This window comes from Chelon labrosus (assembly GCF_963514085.1).
Source record: "Chelon labrosus genome assembly, chromosome: 2".
Taxonomy (NCBI): domain Eukaryota; kingdom Metazoa; phylum Chordata; class Actinopteri; order Mugiliformes; family Mugilidae; genus Chelon; species Chelon labrosus.
In genome coordinates this window covers 15013224-15032190 of record NC_140338.1, presented here as the reverse complement: position 1 = coordinate 15032190, position 18967 = coordinate 15013224, and the positions used below count along the sequence as shown (strand labels likewise).

Genomic DNA, 18967 nt, shown 5'->3' with positions numbered 1-18967 from the left:
CGGTGGTCGAAGTTTAGCCAGTAGCCATTACCAACGTACACCGCCACCTGCTGTTTGGGAGTGTTTATATCAGGCTACAAGCACTTTCATTAGAAGCTACATTTTGGGGACCGATGAAACATTATCAGTGATTGTTATTTATCAAATGGCTTTTATAAGACCCAGACAGGTTATTTAAAACTTCTGCTGAAGTGTACGAGGTGCTAGGCAACGACACGTCCTCCGTTTCAGGCTCTGAATGGTAACATCTCGTTTCCTATCTTATGTCGCAAGCTAGCTATCCTAGCAAGCAGTTTTAACAACCTGACTTGAAGACAGTATTTAATTGGCTACGTTTATTGTTAGCTGCGTTAATGTTAATTAGTCTTTGCGGTGTGTATATCGTGTCTTAGTGAGGCAATAACACCACTTCTCAGATTAAAGTTCGGCTTTGCTAACGTTACTCAAGATGACTATTTGCTTCAACTTTTACCCCAAGCATCTAAAGTTAGCTCATTTGTGAGCAGCTGGAAGCGAGCTATTAGCCAGCCATTGGGTATTAGCCAGCTACATCAGCATTCTTGACAACTTCGGCGACTGTTAGCATAATGTTTTGCTTTGTGTGGGCTAGCGTCAATGTTAAACGGTGCAGATTGGTGGGGTTATTGAGTGTTGCCATGGCGATTGCGGGACGGAACTGGGTCGCAAATGTTTTGCTAGGAAAGTTCACTAACATGTAAGCTATGTGCTCTGGCTTTGAGGGTTTAACTGGGCTAACTACAAGAGCTAAAGTGGTTGCTGTGGCGTCACTTTCCCTGTGTTAAGGTAACGTTAGCCTGGGTCCCTGCGGGGAGCAGCAACTGAACAGAAAGCTCGCGCTAAGTCGCCTCGCGGGGGAGGGAATGTCTGGTACCTTTCCCCGGGAAACCGAGCGGGCCACACACTAAAGCCAACGGCTGCTAGCTCAAATAGACGGCTCACACAAAAAAAAAAAAGAAAGCACGGTTACACGACCAACGCAACGCTGCCGATGTTTACAAACCGGTTGGCATTGAGCAAGTAACGTTACTCGAAGTTAACTCCTGTTGGTAAGAGCCGACGCATTTGCTGCTTTAGCGTCATCCGTTAACGTTAGCTGTAACAGTTGTAGTGGGCTCATAAATGCGGTGTCCGTTAATGTCAGCACCGGTTAGCAACATCAGTTAACGTATGGCGGCTACTACGATGTTATTAATCAACCAAGTAGCCCATTTCACAGAGGTTAAGTTTGCTGTTATGAACTATCAGAAAGAGATCTGTACATGTTTTGAAAATAGTTGAAGTCTTAGTTTATTCAGTGTGCGCTGTAGTTCATTGTTTATTGTGAATCCTTAACTTTGCATGTCATTTTAGTTATACTTTTTTACGTGCATAACCTGCCTTTTGTTCAGTTGTTTCTGTGTGTTGACCCGTATTTATTTTGTTGTGGATTTCAGCAAGCTGTAAGTGGGTGACATGGCAACCGGAGGCACTCCTTTTGATGACAGTGCAGAGGACCTGCACAACTGGCCTGTTACCAATGGCAGTCTGGAAGACAGGCTCAACAACATGGTAAGAACCGGCCAAATCCTCCTTAGAAATATCTTAAACATTCAATTTCACTTTCACCATACTCGAGGGGAACCACAACACTTGCAGGCAATTTCTTCATAATTCAAACTGTAAAGTAGTCATTGCTTTGTTACATAGAGCTCATTATCTTTTTGCTATCAGATGTTATCAGTGCAACTGTAAGTACTGTACGGTAACTGTTTATGTGTAAACATGCATAATGAGTAACAATGCAAATGCCTTTGTTTTTTGTTTTAACCAGGATTGGGGTGTACAGCAGAAGAAAGCCAATCGATCTTCGGAGAAGAACAAGAAAAAGCTGTCGGTGTCTGTCTGTGCAGTGGTGGAGAGCCGCCTGACTAATGATATTTCGCCGGAGTCTACCCCTGGGGCCGGTCGCAGGAGAGCACGCACTCCTCATTCCTTCCCACACATCAAATACACCACCCAAATGTCTGTCCCAGACCAGGCTGAGCTAGACAAACTCCGTCAGAGGATCAATTTTACAGACCTGGATGAGGTAAAATGCTGCTGTATTTGATTATTTTTTTTTTGCTCTAAGTCGGCATGTTTTTAATTTGTGTACCGGGAATACTACAATACGTAATTTGACATAATGGTGGGTAAGCTTGGGTGGCTTACTGATAACGACATGCCAACTCAGTCCTGTCTAAGGTGATGTTGTTTTGGCTGGCTCCATGTGTGCAGTAATACAGTATACCTTGCCTGACTTATTCTTTCCAATATTACTATGATAATTGCTTCAAAAAAAACCTTTGTCCACTGTGCTACAATTATCACGCTGTCAAATAAAAAACGAAAAGGTTTAGCTCTCGTTCTGTGATTAAATGCCACTGCACTGCTGTGGTGCGCCGTCAGCTAATATAGGAAGAGATTGCGGAATATTTTTCATTATTTGATATAGAGTTGTTTTGCTGACCTTGTTCTGCCGCATCGCTGAGAGTGGTAGAATAGCAGAGCGGTACACAAAAATGTGAGAACTCTGAAAGCAGGAAACAAAACAACACAGTGAAAAGGTATAAGTATGGCACTAGGGGTAATAAAAGTCACAATTAGATACCTGTATGCTTGCTTGTTGGAAAAAATAAATCTACTTTTTGTGGCTTAAAAATCTGTGCAGTTGAAAGGAGAGGTTTGGTACAGACAAAATGGAGGCTAACAAAAACCTTAACTCTTTGCAAAAGAACTTGCACAGGACCTTGAGTTTTAATTTGTTTGCATTGTATCTTTTTTTTTTACTCAGAGGAGCATCGGCAGTGACTCCCAGGGGCGTGTCACGGCTGCCAACAACCAGCGCCAGCTAGCTGGAGAGAACAAGAAACCATACAACTTCCTACCTCTTCATGTAAACACTAACAAAAGCAGGGAGCTGCTCCCTCCCTCCTCCTCCGCCCCTGCCACCCCAGCTATCACCAAGGAAACTAAGAAGCAGAGCCCAGGACTCAGGGACGCTTTAACCCCGGTGGTTCCTATCAAGGACTCTCCAAGGCTAAGTCGTGGTGGCGCAGAGAGAGGGGCCGTAGTGCACAGAGAATATGGGAGACAAGAGCCAAGAATAGACAGCAGCCAGGTAAGGCTTTGTTGTTACTAAGGCCATAGTCAGCTCTTGTTAAAGTTCCACTTGATGTCTTGGGAGTCTAGAGGATTGAGTGGGTGCTATTTACAGACGGGATGAGGTGAGATTTAGGTGCTAAATAAATCATCCGATAAGATGTATGTGTTAACACTCTGGCTTTATTAATTTTTTGCTGTTTTGTTTTGCTACTGCCATGTTTCCATCCTTCCGGTAATTTATTATCTATGTATTTTAACCACCTGGTGAAAGTTGCACAGATTGACAAAGCATTCACGTGGTTGTAAGGCTCTAATACTTTTTTGCTCAACTAATCATCATTACATCTGAAAATTCCTTCCTAATGGGGTAGAGTTGGTTACATGTGGGATTTTTGTTCTGATTGAGCGATTATTTGGAATATTAGTGTGCGTGTAAACCTTCATAATGAGGTGAAAAGTGAAATGATCTGGTGTTATACTCAAATTAACATGAATTGATCCCCTGGGGATGTTGCAAACTTCTTTGCATCTCTACCAAATATAATCTAAGGAGTGACTAGGAAGACGAGATACACTGAGAATAACTGCATATGATGGTGGGTGCTAGGAGATATGTAGCACCACCAGCAAAAACACAGCCTAGTCCAGCCTAGCAGGTTGTGGTACTGAAGGTGATAGACCAAAAACCAATATAAACCTTGTTTGGTATCATGGTTAAGTAGGACTAAGACCCAGTGAATTAGTTTTATGTATTATTTTTGTCAATTATCATAACTGTTCTGAATGACACTCATTTCACATTTAATTCAAACTTCACAATCTTCAAGTCCCCTTTCAGATGTACACGTGGCATTGTCTGTGTATCACAGCACTCCAGACTACTCTCAGAAACCAGAACTAGGATGAAAGTGAGGGAGAGCTAGTGCAGCTGAAACTAAGCTGTATTTAGGGCAATTTATAAATATGCCGCCCTTGGTGCCCAGTGAGTTTTGCGCCCAACCCCCTTTCTGCCCTTGTTAAGCCCAGTCTGCGTTGTCGCTACAGATGCTCGCTCACCTTTCCTTACGTCTTTCTCTGTCTGCTCTTCATTTCCCTTCCGAAACCTACACCCATACACCACCCTCCTCCTCCTCCTTTTTTTTTTTTTTTTTTTTTAAACGGCCTCAGGTGGTGAGCAAACTGGTACAGATCCGGGAGTACATCAGTAAGGCCAGCTCCATGCGGGATGACCTGGTGGAAAAGAATGATGTGCCGGCCAACGTGGAGCGTCTTTCTCATCTCATTGATCACCTCAAGGAGCAGGAGAAGTCCTATTTACGGTTCTTGCAGAAAATGTTGGTAAGTCAGGTCATTGTTTGTCTAGTTTCACATATATTTTTCCCAGAATGTACGTTTGAGCTTTTCTATTGCGATGTACACAATTATATTATTTTAGACAAATGTGTTCTGTCATGTGCAAAGGATGTCCCCTAGCTAATTCATAACTGAAATCGAACCTGCTTCTGCTGTTATCTTGGCAAACTGCCATGCATGAATTCTTAATGTCTGTCTTTCGCTGTGACCTGAAACACTTCCACAGTTGGGTCGTGTTTCATTTCATGTTAAAGCTTGAAAACTTGACATGCCACTTTTTCTTAAATGTGATCTCAGCATTTTTCTGAACTACATACAGTATATATCTATTGAATTTCCAAGGCTAAGTATGAAATCCATGTAGATTCGAGGGGGCAAAAAGCTAGGGAGGTGTTCCAGTCTGCTAAGTGATTTACTTTAGCCAGCGTATGTAGATGTGCTGTATGACTAATGTCAGGCTTTTTGATATGTTTTCAGACAACCAAGTAATGTTACTGAACTGATCCTTCAATTACTGACATTAGTAACAGGTTCCTGATTTTTCACACTGAACACCATTTTTTTAAATCTACTGATAGGGGCTTGTCCTGACCTTTCTACTGATGCATAAGCACATTTTTATCTGTGTTTGTAGATAATAACAGTTATTTGACAGCACTTTTTTTTTGATGTTTGTTGCTGTTTTCTCTACCATTTCCTTAGGCTCAGGAGAATGAGGATGATGATGTGGGGACACTGGACTCAGCAGTTGGCTCAGGTTCACTGGCGGAGAGTACCTCTCTTAACATTGAAGTCCGGTCTTCAGATGCTTCAAATGCAACCGTGTGTACATTTTTGTGCATATTTACATAAAATGTGCCATTTTCCATCCATGCTAATTCTCTTTTGCACTATTTTTTCCTTTGACAACACACACTCTGTGCTAAATTCTCAGATTTGGAAATATAAATCAAACTCTTCTTTTAATTGAGCAAGCTCTTCTAACATTTCATCTGAGTAGGTGTTGATTTTGGTAGACTCTTTGGTTAAAAACTTTTTTTATTTATTTTTTTAATGGTACGGGTCTGAATTTTGCAGGGTGGCAGGCCAGAAGCTGTGCGGACTGACCAGAAGGAAGAACTGGAGAATCTGCGCAAGCAGCACGAGCTGCTGAAGAAGATGCTGGAGCAGCAGGAGCAGCTCAGGGCCCTGCAGGGCAGACAGGAAGCACTAATGGCCATGCAGCACAGTGCAGAACAGGCACTTGCTGTTATTGAAGACACGGGTGAGATATACACTTGCGTGGTGACATCTTCACAGTATGTGCAGACTATTTGTGTGTGTGTGGGGTTGAGGGGGGCCATCTACATCATTCTGGTATATATTTTTAGAACAAAAAGTAGCATACCTCGCTTTTCTCGTACACAAAGATGCAGTAATTACAGGTCCGTTGCAATCAATTGAATTAACAGGAGCAATGATTTAAACAAAACATTTCTTGTTTTTTCACAATTGTTGTTGTTGTTGTCATTAGTTGTCACAGAAACCACCGGTAGTGTTTCTGGTCTGAGCATCACATCAGAACTGAATGATGAGTTAAATGATTTGATCCAGCGGTTCCACAACCAGCTACATGACTCTCAGGTACAGTAGAAACTGCAACAGGGCTTCCATATTCTCCATGATTTATAGACACTGTCTACTGACTCATATGCTTAATAATTATCCATGATAAACACTTCACTATTACAATATTATGTCAGTGTCTTAAGATATTTATGAGATAAGATATTTATTTATACTATGATTGGCAATGATAGCAGCCTTGGTATGTTTCTTATTTGACAAGACATATCAACTTTCTTTTCTTTTCTTTAGACTAAAGCAGTGCCAGATAACCGTCGTCAAGCAGAGAGTCTTTCCCTATCCAGAGAGGTGTGCTGGTCTAGGGCTCCCCAGGTTGTTCCACCTCAACACAGGCCTCTCCTCCACTCTGCCTCTGGCCCACACACTGGTCTAGACACTGGAGCAACAGCTGCCAGTGCCAAACTCACCAAGCTCCAAGAACTCCAAGACAAAAAGCAAACTATGGACAAGATCCTCCAGGAACTGCATTCACTCAGAGACCAGACACTCAATAATAATTCGTGTAAGACTGTTTCTAGCCTTTATGTAGTTATCATGTGTCTTTGATCCTCATGATATATGGATGAATTGCTTCCCTCATTGTTCTTTCAGGTCGTGGCTTGTCAGCACGGTTCAGTCGGAGTATGGGAGGATCTTCAGATTGTCCATCTGCTGTCTGCTCTAATGGGGCTGTGGCTTCCACTTCTTTTCATCCTCCACTCACACAACAACAGGACAGCTCCCACTCTGCAGACAAGTTGAGGTACTCACAAAAACACACACACAGCTTGAAGCAGTTGCATAGGCAGGTCAAATATCAATAGTGTGTTGAAAAGAGTGGGGGTGGTGTAGTATAACCGTGCAGCCTCAAAACCTAGTATATGGTCTCCTGTTGATAACTTTCAGTCTTTGCTACAGTATTGTGAAACAGGACACTCAACCTCCGGGATGTTTTTCTGTAGGTGTCTGTACTTGGACCTTTTGTAGACGAACGAATTGTAAAGACGTTGTCGTGCCGTGTCACGTAACCTTTTAAATTATTAAACCTGGTGTACATTCACACTTCATTCACATTTTCCTACAGGAAGCTAAAGGAGGTCCACAAGCGTTTGAACGAGCTGCGGGAACTGGTTCAGTACTACGAGCAGACCTCTGATATGATGGTGGACGCGGTCAATGAGAATGTGAAAGAGGATGATGATGAGGAAGAGGAGGAGGAAGATGAGACCGAAGACGGCTCTATGTTTGAGACCATGTTTGACTCGGAGCAGGAGAACCGCCAGCCTGTAACTAACATCAGGTGAGATAATTAAGTTATTAAACGAATGGCTAAATTAGTCAGAAGGGAAATTTTTTGTGGTCTTTGGCTTGAAGTCACAATGTGATAGTAATAAGCATCTGTTAAGTGTATAACTTTACTGCTGGCATGTAACTTTAACAGTTATGGATCCTATTTCTTTAGAAACCCACATCGTAGTGGCAACTGGGCAGACTTGAATAGCCTGACCAACGGGCGCAGTGTCAGGAGTAGTGTCACTAACAACCGGGAGGGCAGACTCAACACAGAGTGTGAGATCAATAACCGGTCAGCAGCCAACCTCCGCAGTCTCAACACCCCGTCAGTCATAGGTACGCTTATGCACACAATGATACACCTGACATTCTCACTGTTGTTCTGTAAGATTGGTAGTTTCTATTTCTGAAGAATTGTGATGTGATTCAGGAGCATGCAGTTGGACATTTATGTAAATGCCAAATTCTGAAAGAGGCAAAACATTTTAATAGAAACTGTTCTCGTTTAGAGTGCCAGTACAATAGGGACATTCCCTATAATCAGGTGAAGGATGACGATGAGGATGATGATGGCCTTGATAATGACGAAGGGGCACAGGCTGTGGCTGCAGACAGTGAGGCATCAGAGTCCAGTCGGAGGAGCAGCCTTGGGAACGATGCAAGTTTTGCTCAGAAGGTTCATCGCCAAACAGCAAAGCAAAAACTCCGGCAGCTGCAGGAACTGGTGGCCATGGTTCAGGTGAGGTAGATGACAGAATATTACAGTGTGAGCAGAGATGTTGCCAGTTCTAGCTGTAAAGACATGTCAGTTAAAACATCTGGTGATACATATCACACATTGGCAGACCATTTTTAAGACTAACTATACCAGCATGCTGTTGTTGTCCTGGCTGAAACTTTAGTGTAGTAAGAAAAACACATTTAAACAACAGTGTGAAACAGCAGTGAAGTTCGAGTACGTTTTATCTCACGTCAATAATAACACACGGAGTCAAAATCTGTCTGTATCCAGAGTGATGACACAGATGGAACAACGGCTAATGAAGATGAAACGTTGCACCAGCAGCCAAATAACACCAGAACTCCTGTGCCTGGGACATTGGGGGCAGGATCTAAATCCAGTCCCAGAGACCTTACCCTGTCAAGCAAGGCCAGGTAACAATTTCAAAAGTCTGTCTGAGAATTCGTACAGGTCTTCTGGGTATCATTTACATTACATCCACGCTGCTCTATTTTTCTGTCAGGGAGAAGCTGTATGAAGAGAAGTTGCGTCAGCAGAAGCAGGAGCTGAAGCAGCTCCATGAAGAGCGCCAGAGGCTTATTGAAATCCAAGGCAAGATCCAGGACCTGCAGTGGGCTTGTCCTGACCTTCAGGTACTTGAATCATTCAGTCACACATATAAAAACATCCTACGTATGGCTTTGGGAAAGAAGCAAAAGTGTTAACAGTAGTGTTAAAAAAAGTTTCCTCTGGTGCCTTTTGCAGTCATCTATGTCCAGCACAGTGAGTCAGCAGGGTTTGCTGAGGAAGGCTCCAGTTGCAGCTTCCACTCCTGCCACCGTCCAGGCTTCTTCATCCTGCGGACCCAAAACCAACTCAGCTGTGCTCAAACCCACTGCTCCAGAAGCAGCTACTTCTTCAGTCACTGACAATGAGGTGACAGACCTTACACATCAAAACACGCTCTACTGAGTTTTAGCTACATCTAGTCACACTTTGAGAGCAAGCCTTGTCTTTTGACCAATTCTCTATGTTGCTGTGTTGCCAACAGCTTTGGTCAGAAATGCGTCGCCATCAAATTTTGCGTGAAGAATTGCGACAGCGCAGAAAGCACTTGGAGTCCTTGATGGCTGAGCACCAGCGGCGTAGCGGTCTTGGTGACTCTTCCTGCCAAGACCAAGAAGGCATTCCTACAGCCTCACAGTCTGTCAGTAGGGATGAAAGGTAGGTGACCTTTTACTTTATGGACTTGTCTCATCAAGTATTAAATGAATATGAGCTTGTGCTCTGTTTTCTTTGGATAGCAGAGCACTAAAACTATTTTTTAACAACTTATTAGAACAATGGCTACCTGGGGTTCCACTCCCTGTCACCTTGAGGATGACGATGATGACGAAGAGGATGAATATCACTCAGAGATTGATGCAGAGGAGGAAGAGGAGCAGGAGGAATGCACAGAGAGCAGTTCTGATGATGACATCCATGTCTACTCACCCACCAGAAACCAGTGCTCCTACAGTAATAGGAAGAACCCAGGAAGGTCAGACCAAGTTGTGGAATAAGGATCTGTGAAACTTTCCAGTTATGTCTATATTCTGTCTTCTAAATCCATGTTCTTGTTTTTCCTTCGTCTCCAGTAATCTGAAGCCTCCAGCAGCTTTTTCAGGTGAGGGTAGTGGGCATCTTCATAACAAGACTAAGGCCAAGCAGCAGTCCAGAAGTTTGAACCAGTCCTCGAGCCAGCATGGAGGTACACAGCGGCAGGAGAACCTGCGCTGGGCGTCTGAGCTCTCCTTTGCCGAGGGCTCGGGCCACTGGCAGGAACAAGTCAGCCAGTTGCAGAGACAGTTGGACTTCAGTACCAGCATGTGTCAGACACTCCTGCAAGACCAGCAGGTTAGTGCACTCAACAAATACATGTACAGACACTGAATGACCTTCACAATAGCTTTCTGTCCAGCCCTTGGCTTGGCCCAATCAATTTATCTTTGGTAAACAAGTCCTTAACAAATGTTATTTTTGTCTTGCTCCTTTTTCCACAGACACTGTCCTACATGTTGCAAACTCTGCTCACCGGTCAGTACAGCGTGTTACCAAACAACTTATCATCACCACAGGTCCACCTGGTCATGCACCAGCTCAACCAGTGCTACACACAGCTAGCTTGGCAGCAAAACAATGTGCAAAGGTGAAAACAATATCATGAATAAGTGTACTGCTCTATTTCTATCAACTTGTAGATCTTACAAAATGTTCTCTGTCCTGTCACTTTTTTTTTTTTTATCTTAGACTAAAGCAGGTCCTTAACGACCTCCTTCGCCAGCAGCAGGCGCAGCAGGCGCAGCAGCCGCATTCCTCTTCTGCAGCAGGTTGGCAAACACAGAAGCAGGGCTCATCCCAAGAATCCAATTCTGGCCCCGCAGCCTCTCCTGGTGTCTTCCTCCCCTTCTCCTCCACCTTGCATCCTTCTGCCAACAACATGTCAAATTCTGCCGTATCCCCATTCCCTCCCGGTATGACATATATATTTATTAGCTCTTGTGCTTAATTCTCCTATAAACTCACTGTGGAATGCTGTATAGTGGAAGCAATAGACAAGTATTTTTGAAGCTCATAAGACCAGGCTTTTACATCTATAAAATATAAAGCATTGCCTCAAATATGTCCTGTGTTAACAAAATACAGGAATGTTCCACAAATAAATTAGGTGTAAAACACACAGAAATGTTGTGTTATCAGTGTTGCCCTGCTATTATTAGTTGTATTATAGTATTGCGTTTGATAGTGTATTAACCAAAGAATAATAAAGTGACTCAGTTGTGCAGCAGTGAAATGTCAAAAGTCCTTATTTCATGACCTATTTTTTTGGACCATTAACTTCCTAATCTAATTAAGTCTTCTTCCTTTTTTCTTTCCCCCTAAAGGCTTTAACCTATATCCACTATTCCCTGCATCCATGGGTGAGTTTCCTCAAGGTGCAGTAGGTCAGACTTCTCCTGAACATCACAAGCAGCAACTGGACCCCAACACTTCAATTAAAACGGAGTACATGAGTTTCCCTCCTCCGGTGCAACGCTCTCCTCTTAACACCACTACAGAAAGAGGGTATGTCCATCATTTTTACCTGAAAATATATTTGTATTTATTGGCCGAACATTGCTAAGCGGTTACAGAACATGAAGATGAATGTGGAGCATTGTTACTCATCTCTTTCTTTTCCCACGTGACTCCCTTTAGAGCGTCTGGCTGGCTTAACAGCACCTACACAAACAATACCGTCTGGCATCACCCATCTAAGAATGAGCCCCAAGAGTCTCCTTCTTCCTCCCCCTCATTTGCCAACCGCCACGCACGACCTCAAGACTTTGACAAGGCGTCACAGGAAAGCTTCAGCAGCTTACCTGATCCGGTTGATCCCATCACCATCACAAAGACTTACAAGACTGGGCGCAAGGCCTCGGCACAAGCCAACCTGGCCTCCAGGAGCAAGACTCCCAAGAACCGACGCAAGAGGAGCAAGGGGCACGGCAAGAACAGTGAAGGTATTAAAGCGGAATTGGTGCCCTATTAAAAATCATAAAAAAAAATTGTATTAATTTACATTGAATTGCAAAAGTGTTAACCTTTGGTGCTTTTTTTCTGCATTTAACCAAACTAGCAAATAGTTAATGAGAGACATATTATGATTGTGTATCTTTTTGTCACCCATGTCTCCCTCAGGCCGTGAGAGTGACAGCGCCAGCAGCACTGCAGACTTTGCCCAGGAGAGGGCAGCCCCGTCCCATCACAAGGATCAGAACCAGAGTCTCCTGGACAAGCTGACTCAAGAAAAACTAGACAGCAAGACTAAGCTCGGAAGCAAACGAAATGACCTCTCCTCTGGTACTACCTGTTGCCAAATTTAGGCACCCACGCTTTTCACCTTTTTTTTTGTTTGTGCTTTGTTTTTCTGTGTACACATTTGTTATTCACATTAGATGTTTTTATTTACTATCAATATCATTTTACAGCAGAATGTTTGTTTTCTGTAAATACAACATCTTGTTCTTTTCATAATTTACCTGCATTTGTCCTGGCCATGGGTTTAATTTAAAGTTTGGGATAATTTACTTTGTCACTTTTAATTTATCTTACTCACAGCCTATGCTTGGAGAACACCCTTCCTCTCTAACAGAATTGCATGCACAGAAGCACCAGGTAATTTCATCCTACAAGTTTGAGCATCATTTGGTTTTGATGTCACCTAACCATCCCATGCATGGGCTTTTTTTCTTTTGGCTTAATCTGAACCAAAACCTCTAAATTTGAGTCTTTGCTTTTGAAAACAAAGACTCAAATTTGGACACACTCAACTTAATGTGTTATTTTTATTCACAGCTGTAAACGCCCATCAAAATCTCACCTTGTAAAATCTTGAAATTGCAGATGCAAGCAGTGACTTCTCCCTCTTCGAAGTGCTGAGGGAGACCATTTACTCTGAGGTGGCTACTTTGATATCGCAGAATGAGTCACGACCCCACTTTCTCATTGAGCTCTTCCACGAACTGCAGCTGCTCAACACAGATTATTTACGCCAGAGGGCACTATACTCCTTACAGGTGAGTGCAGACGCTCTGTTTACTGATATTTTGTGTAAATGTTCAACTGGAGTTTGAATCTGATTTGAATATCCTTTTATTCTGGGCTTGGATGATTGCTTTAATACTTCACCTGCCCCTAAATAGAATATGGAACGTGTTTTGTTTTGGAAGACGGCACAGAATATCTCAAAGTATGACTTATTAAAAATAAGATTTTGATCGAACAGGCTTTTTCCAGACATTAGGTCTGTCTTTATTATATTAAACCTTCATATTTGAGAAGTCACAGAGGGAGAGAGAGAGCGAATGTCTCTGGTTTTTGTGCAGACCAGACTCGCAGGAGACAATGAGAAACTGTTAAAGAGGAGGACAAGAGTACTTTTGGAATGTAGTCATGAGGCTGGTGGAAACAAACGGCTGTAAAAGCAACTGCAGGGGAAAAAAGTCTCTTCCTTCCTTCCATTTTGTCATTTTCTGTTGGTCTATATCTATATGTTCAAACTATTTCTATTCTTGAAAGTATTTATTTTATGATTATCATTTTATACAAAGTATAAAACATCCAGTGATGTCTTACTCGGCTTTAGACGTGATGTTACACTCATGGGAATAAAACCTGTTTGAATTTGAGAGCTGTAATGTTTTTGTGGAGTAATCTGAAATGTGACTCTGCGTGATCAACGTTGAAATCAGAATCAATAATTTGATGTTTCACATGAAATATTTTCTTCAATATTTCAGCTCACACTTAAAACACCTTCTCCTTGTGTTTGGCACAGGACATAGTAACCCGGCACCTTGCAGATAAGAGTGCGACTGAGGACCAGTTGCCCCCCCTTGGTCCCGTGGTGTGGGCTGCAGGCTCTCAGTCTGAGCTCACACCCAGTGAGAGCCTGACTACCAGTGATGCAGTAAGAGACACATTATTGCTTCCCAGTATGAGTTTCTCACACCTTCTTGTATTTGTTTTTTTTTTTTCCCTCTTTATTTTCTTGCTCTGTGTTTCACTTCTGTCTCCATCTTAAAGGATTTGTCTGTTCCTTGCCTTTCTCTGAATCCTCATTGTTATCCTTCATGCCTTTTTTTTTCTACATGCTTCCTTCTCTACATTTCAATACATCTATCATTAATTTCACTCAGCCTCGTCTCCTTTCTTCCCTCCCTGCCTCGTCTCTTTTCATCCTTCCATGTCTTTCTTTATTGTCTCTTTTTAATTTCCATTGTCTTTGAATTCGACTTGACAGCAAGGCTTCAGAAGCCCGTCTATAAAAAATGACCCTGATCTCTCTCCGTGTCTCTTTTGCCAGATCAGACATGTGTTCTTTGTTCTAGTCCAAGGTCCCCAGAGTTGTGCTAATTGGGAGCCAAGCCTTTTGTCTGTCTAAATGATGCTTTTGTTCAGGAATGATGGATGAAATGTCTGATTTTCCATGTTGGGACAATGGAAAGGGAAGCCACCATTGCATCTTATTGTATGTGCTGTAAATTCTCTTGCCTCTCTGGATTCTTAAGGGGGGTTGTGGATGTAGTCACGGGTGAATGTAAGAAGTACGCTGTGTGTGTGTGCGTCCATCAACACAGAATGCTCATCTGTTTCAGGAGGTGGTGGAGAAGAACTTGAGGCTTTCACATCACTTAATGAAGAAAAGGGACGATGCAGAGTCTGTGGATAATGAAAGCACCATGTCAACCTCCTCCAACCTGGAACCGTTTGCTAACGATGACCTGGGTATAGTTAAACATGTATTAAGCACTGAAATGCTTTGCTTACTGCCTTGAACTACAGCAGGTTTGGTACCCTTTCCCACTTTTTTCAGCAGGGCTTCTCAGGGCTTGTCTTGGTAAACTAACAGGTTTACACTTCAGGATCAATAGTACATACTCAAAGTAAAGGATATTACCACCTTACAGAATAGGACTTTTTGGCAAAGGAACATTCTAGCTCTCAGATTTTGGCATTATAGATTAATATAGGGTTTGTCATACTTTGTTTGATCTTCTAGTGTAAACCTGGTTTCAAATGCATTGAAATCCATTGCTCTCTTTTCTCTTGCTTCATTGATTTTGAACTTTTCTGATCCCATTTGTGTCTCTCCTTGCTCTCCTTTCTGTGCTGCTCTGACAGGCAACACGGTGATTCATTTAGACAAGGCTCTGGCCAGGATTAGGGAGTATGAGCGCATGAAGCTTAAAGCTGAGTTTAACCCCTGCAACGCCCGCACTGCAGGTGCAGGCGGTTCTGAAGTCTCAAATGCTGAACGTCCTTCTGCTAACCCTGCTGAACCAGTGGAAGGTACCCACATGACCCTGCCTGTGTACATGTGCAAAGACCTGTAGAAACGAGTCGTGGGCTTTCTTTTGGCTGCTTTCAAATGAATGAATTTCCGTATAACGCAACAGTGTTTTTTTTTTACGTGTGAGCAGGAGGTGCAGCGGGTGATGTGCACTGCCCTCAGATTGACACCCAGCAGCTGGATCGTCAGATCAAAGCCATCATGACAGAAGTCATTCCCTTCCTTAAGGTAGGATAACCAACATAAGGCGCTATGAGGTGGATTGTAGATAAAAAATAAATAAATAAATAATTGACTGAAATCCTCACTTCAGATTGTAATATTAAAAAATTGGTTTGTCTTTATGGAGGGTCAGTGTGCTCTATTGATTGCCAGTGCCGGCTCTAGCACTGACTATTCAGTTACTAAAGAATCACTCTTAATGCTCAACTTTTCTTTTCCTAGGAGAACATGGATGAGGTGTGCTCCCTTCAGCTGCTGACGTCTGTGCGACGCATGGTCCTCACTCTCACCCAGCAAAATGATGAGAGCAAAGAGTTTGTACGCTTTTTCCACAGACAGCTGGGAGGAATACTGCAGGTATGACCAGTCAACGCTTCCTCTAATGCAGCCTATACAGCTTTCAGCAGATCAAATAAAAACATAGCCTTTGTGACATTCTTCTGTTTCATTTTGGTCCAGGACTCTCTGAGTAAATTTGTGGGCCGTACCCTGAAGGACTGTGGAGAGGATCTGCTGGTGGAGATCTCAGAGATCCTCTTCAATGAACTGGCTTTCTTCAAGCTCATGCAGGATTTGGACAACAGCAGCAGCAGCAGCAACAACATTGCTTTAGCAGCCAAACAGAAAAATAAGAAGAGGGCTGAGCAACCAATTAAAACCAAGTACAGTGTAAAGGTTAGTTGTTTGTTTTCCTACTCTCCTACTATTGTAAACATATTATATTCATGTGATGGACTAAGTCCACTTTTGTGTTCACTTATTCCTCCAATTAGGAAAATGCAACTGGTGGTGGTGATAAATCAAATTCTGTAACATACACAGATGAAGACAAGGTAGCTCATTTTTATACTAACGATAAAACTCACGATACCATTGAATACACCAGCAATTTATTTATCAATAACGCCTCTCACTTTCTTTCAGGACCAAGATGAAGCTGAGCAGGAAGCAGGAGCTGCTTCTCTCCAGGAGCTTTACCTGCAGACGGAGATGAAGAACAACAGGAGCAGCGAAGCTTCAGAAGTTGAAGAGGAAGACGAGGATGAAAGGGACAGACAGGGATTGCCGCTGTCAATCAGTAAGTGAAACGTGGGTTGTTTCAGCATCTTGGAGAACCTGCCATCTTGGAGCCAACATGGCCAGAGCTTTGACTGCTGACTAGAAATAGTGTAGATTCGTCAATATTTCTTTTTCATTTACACTACTGTTTCATCTTTCAGGATATTTCCAAATGTACATGAAAACATGACAGATTTCCAATGCAGGCTCAGACTTTTGGACCCCAGTGTACATCAGTGTTTCTTTGTTGCTCTTCAGGTCTTTCCAAAGCAGAGACTCAGGCCTTGACAAACTATGGCAGCGGAGAGGATGAGAACGAGGAGGAAGAAATAGAGGAGTTTGAAGCAGGACCTGTAGATGTCCAAACATCCTTGCAGGCTTCTGCTGATGGACAGGCGGAGCAGGAGGTCAGACTCACGGTAAACTACAGAGATATGATTATCCATGCAACAGTTGTAGCTTCATTATTGAACCGTCTTCTACTCAGTCTGACGTGTGATTGTGTTGCACTCCAGGGGCCATCAGCCAGTGAAACCCAGGAGATAAAAACAGAAGAGAGGAGTTCAGAGTATGATGATGGTGAGGCATTCCTGATGCTTTGTGTTGGAATTTCCTTCCAGCAAACAAAACGTCACACTGGCTTTTGTTTGATAGAAATCTTCAGACCCAGTGTTTGTCTAGACCAAATAGACAAATAGCTTTTTTTTTATTTGTCTTTTAGAAATCAACAAGTCAGCTGGGACTGATTCCACAGTAGAGGAACATACCGGGGTGGAGAGCCACAGCCCTGAGGAGGAGAGTACAGGGGGGGCAGCTGCTGCCTCAGAAGGAAGCTCCGCTGTCTGCCAGGACGTCCCCAAGGAGCCGGCCACCTCCAGTAGCCCTGACACAGACTCACCCGTCATGATCAGTGTAGATGTAAGTCCATGGGTGACACGATGCAAGGTTTCACTGAAAACTGTCAGGATATCTGTCTTTATCTCATTCTTATGTTGCCTGGTGTAGCCAGACTTGATTGTTATCAGAATGTAAGTCTGGTAAAAAGACCTACAACCAGTCAGAGCCAAACAAATTCAGCCGCCCTCAGATGACATGTATGACTACATCGCTGTTACTCCTCTTTCCATCACAGCGTAGAACACACCCAAACAATTTGCCGGGGCATATTAAACTTCCCCCACAAAACCTTTGTGTATATGTGGGGGCATTTGAGCCAGCTTCTAGGCTCATCCTCATGTGTCATGATCTCAAACCTTTCATTGCTGCTGCTCTGTGCTAATTTCATTAATATTATCAATTCAGGAGATGGGATCCGGTAACACGAGCCAAAAGTCTGACGAGGAAGACTTTGTCAAGGTGGATGATTTACCACTGCAGCTTACAGTCATGTGTGAGGTGTGTAACAACTGACGAATAATAATAATATCAAAATTGACAGTGCATGAAAAAAAAATTGAATTAACATTATTCAAACCCTTTTAACACGACCTAAAGGGAAGTCAAAGTGTAAAATCCTGTGAAAAGGTCTTTTTTTTTTTTTTTTTTTAATGACACACTGCGTGCGCTGTTGAATTAGGAGGCGCTTCAGAAGAGAATAGTGGAGGAGCAGCAGAATAACAACCTGTCTGTAGAGATCCTCAGTGGGAACACTGAATTGCTGACTGGGCTGGTGGGAAACGCTCAGGCTCTGAAGGAACCAGGTATGGATTACAGCTCTTGTCAGTTAAGATTACAGTTTTGTTTGTGTGAACGCCAGTCACGGTACAAAAGCTCAGCCACTGCCTCTTGTTGCCCTGTACACATCCATAGAGGCCTAAGCAGCTATCGTGTGCATCCAGGAAACAAATAGCGAAGCTTTGCCTTCTGAGTAAATTGTGTGTTTTGTTTTGTTCTGCAGAGGCGGCTGGTGTCCAGGATCTGTAAAGGATCCTACAGATGTCTGCTGTTTTTAACACTATATTGACACCCTCAATCAGTTCTGGATGTATGGTTGTTCATTTTTAATCTGTTACTTTAAAAGAGCATATATAATATTAGTCACAAATTAGCTGTGACTCTTCTTCATACGCAACAGATTAAGCGTCTACACATAATCCACCCTTTCAGTTCACTGTATTCCTGAATGTTTAATGTGATTTAATGATAATCTGGGTGTGGGGTTATCTCTGTGCTGCTGATTAAGCCTCTGTTTGAATCTCTATAGTACTGAAACTCCTGTTCAGATGCAGCTTCGTCTTCTTCTCGGTTCTGGGATCAGTTTGACTTGAGCTTTTCTATTTTTTATGTTTTATTTGTCTCGCTCCGGCCTTACTGATGTACAGCTCGTCTTTTCTGCACTTGAGTCCCACTTCTAAAGAGATAAGGTTACAAGTTCCGCCTCCAGCTAGTTGTTCTGGCTTGAACGCTTTCCTCTGAACCACAGCTCCAAGCTCAGACTTTGCTTTTATTCTTTCAGACTCATGTTTATATACAGCTTTGTTCTGTTAATGGTTAGTCTCTCATGATTTTACTGTAATTAAATTGTTCACTACAGTAAGAAGTTTTAACTAATAAAATGCAGGAACTTTCAAATATTGTGTTGTCATGAATTTACCACATGGACCTTAAACCTCTCTAATGCTTTATACATACATACACTGATCAGCCACAACATTATGACCGGGGAAGTGAATAATGTTTCTGAATTAATGAGGCAA

The 18967-nt window shown here is 42.7% G+C and overlaps 1 protein-coding gene across 5 annotated transcripts; it reads left to right on the top strand.

Moving 5' to 3' along the window:
- The first annotated feature begins 64 nt into the window (after positions 1 to 64).
- Positions 65 to 18913, top strand: pcm1 (pericentriolar material 1). 5 transcript variants are annotated; one of them, XM_084561495.1, is made up of 40 exons: positions 65 to 241; positions 1455 to 1569; positions 1832 to 2089; positions 2834 to 3160; positions 4312 to 4482; positions 5200 to 5319; positions 5575 to 5761; positions 6011 to 6120; positions 6355 to 6625; positions 6715 to 6865; positions 7187 to 7402; positions 7565 to 7731; positions 7905 to 8134; positions 8408 to 8550; positions 8640 to 8769; positions 8882 to 9052; positions 9168 to 9340; positions 9456 to 9656; positions 9754 to 10012; positions 10159 to 10304; positions 10406 to 10629; positions 11041 to 11221; positions 11354 to 11658; positions 11837 to 11998; positions 12257 to 12313; positions 12542 to 12714; positions 13476 to 13607; positions 14296 to 14425; positions 14822 to 14989; positions 15121 to 15218; positions 15435 to 15569; positions 15672 to 15887; positions 15986 to 16045; positions 16137 to 16290; positions 16530 to 16678; positions 16787 to 16850; positions 16993 to 17189; positions 17574 to 17666; positions 17848 to 17971; positions 18169 to 18913. In XM_084561495.1, exons 2-40 carry the CDS (start codon positions 1474 to 1476, stop codon positions 18192 to 18194), a joined length of 6375 nt encoding a protein of 2124 aa, XP_084417621.1. In that variant the 5' UTR covers positions 65 to 241; positions 1455 to 1473; the 3' UTR covers positions 18195 to 18913. The 5 variants fall into 5 exon arrangements, with proteins under 5 accessions (XP_084417621.1, XP_084417619.1, XP_084417622.1 ...); XM_084561493.1 differs by having other exon boundaries at positions 16530 to 16690; XM_084561494.1 differs by lacking the exon at positions 65 to 241 and adding an exon at positions 927 to 1067 and having other exon boundaries at positions 16530 to 16690.
- Positions 18914 to 18967: the final 54 nt, after the last annotated feature.